Genomic DNA, 9,461 nt, shown 5'->3' on the forward strand with positions numbered 1-9,461 from the left:
AGAACAACGTAAGTAATTAATGTAAGTTACGTAACCAGAGTAAATTACGTAACTACAGTAACTTACGGAACCAAAGTAAATTAAGTAACTACAGTAACTTACGTAAATGATCAATTAATCAAACATACGTAACTAAACTAAATTACGTAATTAAATAAACTTACGTAAGTTATGTAACCTAAGTAATTTTGATCGTAAGTTTTTACGTAAGTTTATTTACTTGCTTAAGTTATTCTAGTTACGTAACTTACGTAAATGTTATTAATTGTGCAAGTTATTCTACTTACATAACTTACGTAAGTTTGATCATTTACGTAAGTTATTCTAGTTACGTAATTTACTCTGGTTATGTAAGTTACTGTAGTTACGTAATTTACTCTGGTTACGCAACTTACATTAATTATTTACGTTGCTCTAGTTACGTAAGTCAGGGGAAACAATTTTTCTGTGATTGACACTAAATAATTATGTTTTTCAATCTTATGTTTTGAGTCGACACGAAACTAAACTCAGTTTGTTAATTTAGTTCTGTGTCGACTGAAATAAAGTATATAGAAATTGAGTTTAAGCAAAGAAAAATGATAAAATTCAAAACAAAATCACTGATTGTTAAGTATGAATTCGATTATTCTGATTATTATTATTACATACATGCAGAAAAAATGAAGGTAATGTAACATTAAATTGAAATAAAGTATATAGAAATTTTCGATAAGTTAAACTAAAAGATTTAATATTTATTCACCCCAAGATAAACGTTAAATTCTTCGAAAAATAAATATTATTTTTGGAAAAGTAGATGATCCCCTTTTTAAGTGTACTATTAATTCAGTACCTCCGATTAGACGGTATTCTATATTGAAAAGGTATAAAAAGGAAAAGGTTGTATTTAGTTGTAGACAGTAATAAGACACCTCAGTTATATATAAGTAGTACAAATATAAGTAAATAAAAAATAAAATAAGTAAATATTTATTATTTAATAAGTATTAAATAAGTAATAAGTATTTAATAAGTAAATTCACAAATACTTTTCTTTTAATTTCAATTCTCTTCCTTTTAAAAAAAAGAGATGTCCATATTCTTTCGACCAATTTTAGAATCATAATTTTAAAAATAATTTTGAATATTATTGGAAATAAAAACCAATGAAGAATGATTATCGTTATTTTTAAGTTTGGATAATTTAATTATGAAAAAATAGTTTTAAGACAAATTAATTGATGAGTTAATTATGTAAAAATCCTCTTATGTCTTGATAATATGTGTATTGAGTATACTTAATTCTATTTACAAAATTCCTAAATTTTTAATGAAATTATACATTAAAACAAATTTTTAATTAATGAAAAAATTAAAAATAGTTACGAAGTCATACGTAACACTGATAATAAAGTCGATTTCTAAACTTGATTAGTTCAAAAAATATAGAATTAAAATTTTGAACAGAAGCTGTTGATACTCATCGCTGTCTTTGATATAACTGTTTGGTTATGAGTATTCCCATATGTGTAATAACCACTTGAAGCAAAGAAATTTTTTACAAATTTAAGAAAAATGATTAAGACGTGCCTCTATTCAACTGCTGTTAAAAATGGTAAATACATCTAATTTTTTCAAGAATTCTCTATCATTTTGTAAATTCTTATAAATTTAATGAAATTCTCAAACTTAATATTGATAAAAAGACTAAATTCTATATATCGAACAATTTTTTTTACAATATTATTCAATTAGTAAACTGAATTTTATTTGACACTTTTGATTGGCAAAAATAAATTGATTAAAGACACTTAAATTTTGAAGTTTAAATATTTAGTATGTTTTTTATGATTCAAATGGTATTTTTTAATTAAATCTTTAGAATTTTTATTTCTTTTGGTAAATTCAGTCTTCTATAAAATGATAATTCAATAAACTTTTAAAAAAATCCCGTATTTTCTACATTTTTTTATACTTTTGCCCTTCCGGTTACGCAGAATCGGGTACTTTGTATTTAATTCAAAAAAATAATACTTATAAATTCTATTAAAAATTTCTTTCCTTCTATTATCAACATTTCAATGTATTCAATATATTTTTCGGATGAATACTAACAATTATTAGGGTAGGCGAACACTTTTTCTAAAAAAATATTTTCTAATCCTTTTTGTCTAAAAAAAGGCGATTTCTAATTAAATCTGTTTTCCGAAAAAGTTTTTCTAAAAAGTTATAATTTCTAATGTTTATTTTCCTAAAATTTGTAAAATTCCATAATTTTGATAAAAATTAGAAAATTGTTTAAAAATAAAGATTAAATTTTCTGTTTCTCAATTACAATTCTGTTTGCAAAATTATAAGTTTCTTTTTGAAAATGAAGAAAATTTTTTATAAAATTATTATTTCTTATCACAATTTGTTAACAAAATTCTATTCTTCTTTGAAAAAAAATAATTTACATCATTTTTACATTTAAATTTCCAAAATTAATATATTTATAAAAAAAATTTTTTAGAAAATTTTAAATATCTTTAGGGAAAAAATCCCTATAATTTGTTAATTACGATTTTTAACTAGATTATTTAAAAATTTTGTTAAGTAATTTGCATAATTTCTATTTTTTATTATAATTTTTTAACAAAATATCAAGTAATTTTTTAAAGAATTAACAAAGTTTCGTAAATTTTATTTTTTAATCATATGTACTTATTGATCGTGATTACAAAAATAGAATATTGTTAGAAAAAAGAAAAATTTTGAAAATTACCTTTATTAGAAAAATAAATTTTTAGAAAATTAGCTTTATTAGAAGACAGAAAATTTCAAAATCACCTTTATTAGAAAATTTTTTTTTAGAAATTCACCTTTATTAGAAAAAAAAATTTTAGAAAATACGATTTAGAAAAACTGTACCCCAACCATTATTAGAAACATAAGAATGAAAATTAAAATATTTGCAAAAATTATAATTTAAATCTTTTGAGTTTGAATTTTATTACATTTATATGAGCTTAAAGAGGGATTTCATGAGAAAATTACATGTATAAAAATTACATTTGAAACTTGAGTTGAGTAGAGGCATGTTTTTTCACTGGATAATTATATTTATTTTAATAACAGAAGCCATTAATCTGAGGCGTGGAAATGATAATATAGTTGAAATACCGAGATTTTTTAAAAAATCATAACTATTGTAAACATGCAAGAATATAAATTGAAATTATTAAATTTTTTCTGTAGAAAGCAGATTGCTAACGTGATAATTCTTTAAATCATTCACGCGCGCATCGCGCGCGTAGGACTTTGCTAGTTATTAATAAAATCATAAATAGTCTATATTTATTGTCTTCACTGAAGTTTTCACTGTTTTCGGGTCTATGGATTGATTAATTAACATTTTTATTTTGGATGAACATTTGTCGTGAAATCTGCCTTATTTTAGATAATTCAAGAGCCATAATTTTCAGGTGTGACCTTACGACCGTCAGGTGATTCGGATATCAATAATTCTGAGGTATATTTCATTATAATACTACACTTTAATTTTTAAAAATAATGTCTTTAATATCTATTAGGTATAAGGCTGATTCTTCATTGAATATGATCACTTCTAATTCCCCACTATTCCCTATTTAATAACTTCAAAAATATCTTCTTTAAACTTTTGCACAATTAATCTTTATTATAGTTTTTAGTAATATCAGAATTAAAAAATATCATATTTTAAACGAAACTTATGATTTTTACGTTTTCTCGCAAATGTCTGGAAAGATTGACCAAAATGCAATTTTTTACAGAATTTTTTTTATTTGATAATAGTTTGTGTAATAATAATTATAATTATTTTCCAATTTTATTAAAAATATCTACATAGGAAATTTTCAAAACATTATTTTCTTAAAGAAATGTCACCGTTATTACTTCGTGAAAAATCACCCAAATATAAATATTATTTTATTCATTTAGCAGCCACCAGAAGAATATCCATATCAAAGTAAAGGTGCAGAAAAGGTAACAACTCGTTGTCTTTTTAAAGAACTAAATATTTAAAATAAATATTTCAGAATTTTATTTACTCAAAATATTATGAACATGGAACATAAAAATTGTTTAAGAACAACCATAACAAATATCAAACAAATGCTAGACATGAGTAAACATTAAAAATATCTTAGTACATACCAATAACGACGACTTTTATATGTACAATGTCCCAAGAACGTTCATAAAAGGATATCCTAGGGATATCTTACTAATTTTTGTGCCCATTGAGTAATTGTTGCAAAAATTTTATTTTTGTTTATACGCTAAAGGTGGAATTAACAAAAGGATCAAACATTTGGATTGATGAGAAAAAACTTAAAAAATACACAACTATTTATAAAAACAATCCATTAGAGTTAATAAAATTTTTGTTGAAAAATTTATTTGGTTTAGAGAATTTATCCATTTTTACATGGTATAAGGAGAGTAGAAAATATGAGCAAATACCTAGCGAAGTTAAAAGTGCTATCATGGGTAAGTTTCACATTAAAAAAATCATTATTTTAATTATAGAATTGTGAAACTAATTCTTCAATTGTATGTTAACACAAAGATAAATTAGAGTAGGGTACCAGAAGTGGTGAAAAATGAAAATGTCAGTCCATTAAAATAACTATCATATTTTTTAAAAATTCAGAAAAAATCGAAATGACATTTTCACTTTTTCGATTTAATATGATAGGGGTCAGTGCAATGAGTTTAAAATTCAGGAATATGTTGACTTGATGTAAAATGATATGGGTCAGATGCAATGAGTTTCCAATTCAGCGCCTATTTTTCTACCTTGATACACATAACATAATTATAACATTTCTATTTGCAGCATATGTGAATGAAAATGTTGAAGCAAGTCATAAAATGGATATAAAAAAAAGCGATGCACTAGTAGGACAATTCATTGATAATCTCCGTCGTACATCTAAAACAGGTAAAAGAAAATCTGATTCCTATATTTGTATTTTGCCCATAAATCTTATGTTTTTCAACAAAATTTATCACAAAAGTACTGTTGCGTATCTTGATTAAAAAAGAAATGTTTACAAAATTAGTCTAAATAATAATAATTTTGAAATATTTTACTGTCAATATATTTGCAATACATCGAAGATTTATAATTATAATCTCAAAGACATAAATGTTTAGATATTATTCTACGGTCGAAAAAACAATTTGACATTGAAAAATACATATCTGAGGTACATGGCAATAAGGATTTAAATAATATTTGTAAATTTAAAGTACTGCATTATTTTTAAAATCATTTATTTCAAATGTTCTTAAGAAATAAATATTTGTTAAACTTTTGCAGAAACCAAAAAGATTCCCTTATCAAGAGAAAAAAGGGAAGGTAACTACTTTCTCTTTCACTATTCTAATGGATAATTATTTCATAAAATTCTGTAAATAAAAATATAATTATGAATGATGATCTAATAACAATCCAGTAACTTCTATCTTCTTTTGTCTTCTATTTTGTTTTTTTCTTTATCTGTTGTATTGATTTAAAAAGATGAAGGAAAATGATGGTAAAAAATAGGTAATTAATAATAAACGAATTGAAAGTTAGTCTATCATAATAAAGAAAATTATCAATACAACGAAGTTTTAATTTTTATGATTCACTAGATAGCAATAATGTGACTGTCAATTATTAATTATATAGTTATAATTCGATACACTTATTGTATGAGTATTTTAAAATATTTATAACTTATAGATTGAATTAGTGCCTGAGTCTGAGGTTTGGATAAAGAAAAAGGAATTCAAAAAGTTGAATGAAGATTCTAATATTACTTTAGCTCCTCTGATTCGAGAGTTATTGGCAAATTTACTTGGTGAAGAGAATATGAAATTCTTTTCTCTCAATGGTTCAGGTCTATTTGAACCAGTACCAAAAAATGTCTGTAATGCTATCTACAGTGAGTTACACAGAAAAAATTTACATTTTTCTAATTAAATTTATAAACCGTTATTCGTGTCTAGCCTTCTATTTATCTACAATGTAGAGCTAAATTATTAAAAAATTTGCAACAACCTTTCGTTAACAAAACTAAAATATTATCTTCATTTGGAAAACCCTTTTTTAAACATAAAATACATAGGATAAGAATATTATTAGTTATAATTATTTAAAAATAATTATTGTTAACAAATTAAGGGTTAATTCCACCAAACTCAATTAAAAGTTAATCAATGATTAAAAGCAGTATAACGGCTTATGATTGGTTGATTGAGGATTTAATGATTGATTAACTTTTAATCGGTATTAATAAAACTGACCCTAAATATGAGCCGTTCTTCTGTAACAGTAGGCTTCAATAACAGCAAAATCTGCAACAAACTTTTGATTAAAACAACGAAATAAAATAATTTGACAATTGGGAAATTGAATATTTGATTTAATTTATTGAGAGAGGTATTCACAACCGATTCTCCTTACACGCATCTATTTGAACTGTAATAGTTTTGCATTCGAGGATCTCTCCTTTCACACAAGAAACATGACAGTACTTAGATATTCATTTGTTTACCATGTATTTTTGACGAGATTCTGGTTTTTTCGATCTTTTTTAAGCGATTTCTTGCTAGAATGCAAAAATAGTAAATGTGCGATTCTAAGGAGAAATTTTTTTCAAATATCTACAACCAATAAAATACTCATCCCATGTATTTATCTTGAAAATGTCTTTTACAGATAAATAGGGCATTATATGTTAGATTTTTCAAAAGAAAAAATTTGTAGCAAATTGTTTACAATTTCAGCATCTTTTAATACTCTGTTTTTTAAAGAAAATATAAAATTTGCTTTTTTATAGAATTTGTAAAGGATAGAGCAGGATTGCCGAAAAATTTTTCAAAAAGCAACTGCTTACTTGTAATTAAAAATGCATTAATGAAAAGCAGAAACAATTTAAAAGCAGGTAAAAATATCATTGGAGTTGCAGTTTTTATTTAATTTTAATCAATTTAACTTAAGAGGAATTGAATAAAAATTAAAGTAATTGTAAATATAAATGTAATTGTAAAAACAATATAAATTGTAATAAAGAAAATATGTTGAATTTTCTTAACTATAAATATTATGTTGATTTCAGAAAACTATGAAGGGGATGTGAACTAATCAACTTCAGTTAATAATTGTATGCATTATGAAGAAATTTCATTGAAATAAAAAACAATTCACTTTAAGTAGCGACTAATTAATCTGGCCACCCCTGCTTATGTATTAGTTTTAAATTATGCTGAACTGTGTTGTAATTACTCTCCCTATTATTACAAGCATGTTAATATGCCTCTATACCAGGTAGGAATCCTATCAAAACGGTTATAAGCATGTATCCCCCAGCACTCACAGTTTTTTCTATATAGAATGCTAAAAATTCGCATACTTATGTATTTCCACTAGTAGATTAAAGGAAATTTGCAAACTTATGTATTTTTACGCGTAGATTACAGGAAAAATAATGCAAAAATAATATCTACCGTCACAACCAAGCGAGCTTTATTGACAAGCAAAATAATATATATCCTCTTTTGCATATTAATAAGAGTAAACATAAGATAAATAATTATTTACATATTTTTAACAAATACACAAGGTAAAACAAAAGTAGTAATGGATTTGGAATATATAGTAGGTTTTATTGGGTTTATAGGAGGTTTCATAATTTGCAGTATCTACACAGCAATATTTAAATTGATAAAAAAATCTTCCCCAAGTTCTTCATAGACATCAACAGGATATAATAATAAAGAGAATGATTACAGATATTTAAAAGTTGTATGATGTAACTAAAGTTAAAAAAATTTTTTTTGTTAAAATTGAGTCATGCGTAAAAGTTGTCATTTTATATTACTTGTATTAGATTTTTTTAATTTGTAAACTTTCCTTAATGGGACAGTCTACTTCCTTGACATATATTAAATTTATACAAAATTTTTTATTTCATATATCAAATTGAAATATTTAAAAACTTTTAAATAATACCTCTCATATATCGAAATAAATGAAAAAAGATTTCGGACTTAAATATGCAATATACTGCCGTTTTGTTTCTTTACCAAAAATTTATAATTTTACTACTAGCAGACGAGCAGTAGTATTTAACAAACGTTTATTTCATTTTAGTTCAACAAATCAAAAAAACAAATCGCGACAAATACCTTAAAAAAATAATTTTTAATTATATTTATTTGCATACTATGTACTTCATAAAGTAACAGATTATTCTTGTTTAATTTTTTTTTTTGAATCATCACTGAAGGTACTTTTCATCCAATGATATCCAATACAAGCACAAAAGCCTATAAACCATCCTATAAGTAATGGAATAAGATAAGGTCCCAAAATAGCTGCTATCATATTTTTAATTTATTATAAGCGTTAAGTAGAAATTGTGCAAAACTATTTTTTCAATGTTTACTCTTATTATAGAACGAAATTAACGCATCCCAATTCAGCACAAGTGACAAAATGACCAAGTTGACAAATGAAGAAAGATAATACAGGGTGGCCACCAAAACTCGTGAATGAAATTCACGTCTATTTCCCGGTTTTTTCAAGGTTTCTAAGAAAATTTCAAGGTTTTTTTGTTGGTTCAAATTTTACTACAGTAATACTTAAAAAATTCAACTACTTCCACATTTTTTAATATTTTTTATTGCCGAATTTTTTATAGGCTTTTCTTAGGATTCTGAACAATCAATCGTATAGATTTTAAAAAATTCAGGGTTGCCACAAATATTTAATTTTATTTTTCCCTGACTTTTCCCTGATTTCCAGACAAAACTTTCACTTTTCCCTGACCATAAAGAATATTCTGATTCACTCTAAAAATTATTAAAAACATTCTATTACATTTACTTACGAATTTCTTAAATTGTAAAATTATTCGAAACATCAATAACTAAATTTTTAAATAAGTATTTAATTATTACCCAGTGGGCACAAAGACAAAAAACGTTCTTTAAACGTCTGTAGAACGTTTAATGTCTGCCAATTTATGTTTTAAGAACGTCCGACTCTTCCAAAAATGTTTCGGAACATTCGGATGTTCTTAAAACATAAATTGGCAGACATTAAACGTTCTACAGACGTTTAAAGAACGTTTTTTGTCTTTGTGCCCACTGGGTATTTTTTCATAGGAATTAAAATTCTTCAAAACATTCAAATCCAAACATGTTAAAATTCAACAACTTATAAAAATTTTAATTTCCATAAAATTTTTGAAAACAAAAAATTAAATTATTTACAAAAATTATAATAAAATTCGTTGGAAGAATTCAATTATTTTCATAAATAATAAAATTCTTCACATGGTTTCAATTATTTTTATTTATTTATTTATTTATTCATTTATTTGAACATAAACGGATTTCAAATTGAGGCTCCGGATCTTAAAAGGGCACACGCGCGAACACACGGCAAATAATTTGGC

The 9,461-nt window shown here is 24.5% G+C and overlaps 1 protein-coding gene across 16 annotated transcripts in view; it reads left to right on the top strand.

The window, feature by feature from the left end:
* The window catches only part of LOC122500030, a 212,524-nt gene extending 205,312 nt beyond the window's left edge, over positions 1-7,212 (top strand). For 15 of the 16 annotated variants that reach the window (XM_043608717.1, XM_043608719.1, XM_043608710.1 and 12 more), the window contains 9 exons: positions 3,447-3,493; positions 3,946-3,990; positions 4,293-4,497; positions 4,847-4,951; positions 5,167-5,219; positions 5,333-5,371; positions 5,741-5,942; positions 6,840-6,944; positions 7,119-7,212. In XM_043608717.1, the coding sequence (XP_043464652.1) occupies positions 3,447-3,493; positions 3,946-3,990; positions 4,293-4,497; positions 4,847-4,951; positions 5,167-5,219; positions 5,333-5,371; positions 5,741-5,942; positions 6,840-6,944; positions 7,119-7,144 (827 nt within the window). In that variant the 3' untranslated portion in view covers positions 7,145-7,212. The remainder of the gene's footprint in view (positions 1-3,446; positions 3,494-3,945; positions 3,991-4,292; positions 4,498-4,846; positions 4,952-5,166; positions 5,220-5,332; positions 5,372-5,740; positions 5,943-6,839; positions 6,945-7,118) is intronic. The other variant, XM_043608711.1, reaches the window with a different exon arrangement.
* The last annotated feature ends 2,249 nt before the right edge of the window (positions 7,213-9,461 follow it).

This window comes from Leptopilina heterotoma, unplaced genomic scaffold, assembly GCF_015476425.1.
Source record: "Leptopilina heterotoma isolate Lh14 unplaced genomic scaffold, ASM1547642v1 Lhet_180, whole genome shotgun sequence".
Classification (NCBI taxonomy): Eukaryota; Metazoa; Arthropoda; class Insecta; order Hymenoptera; family Figitidae; genus Leptopilina; species Leptopilina heterotoma.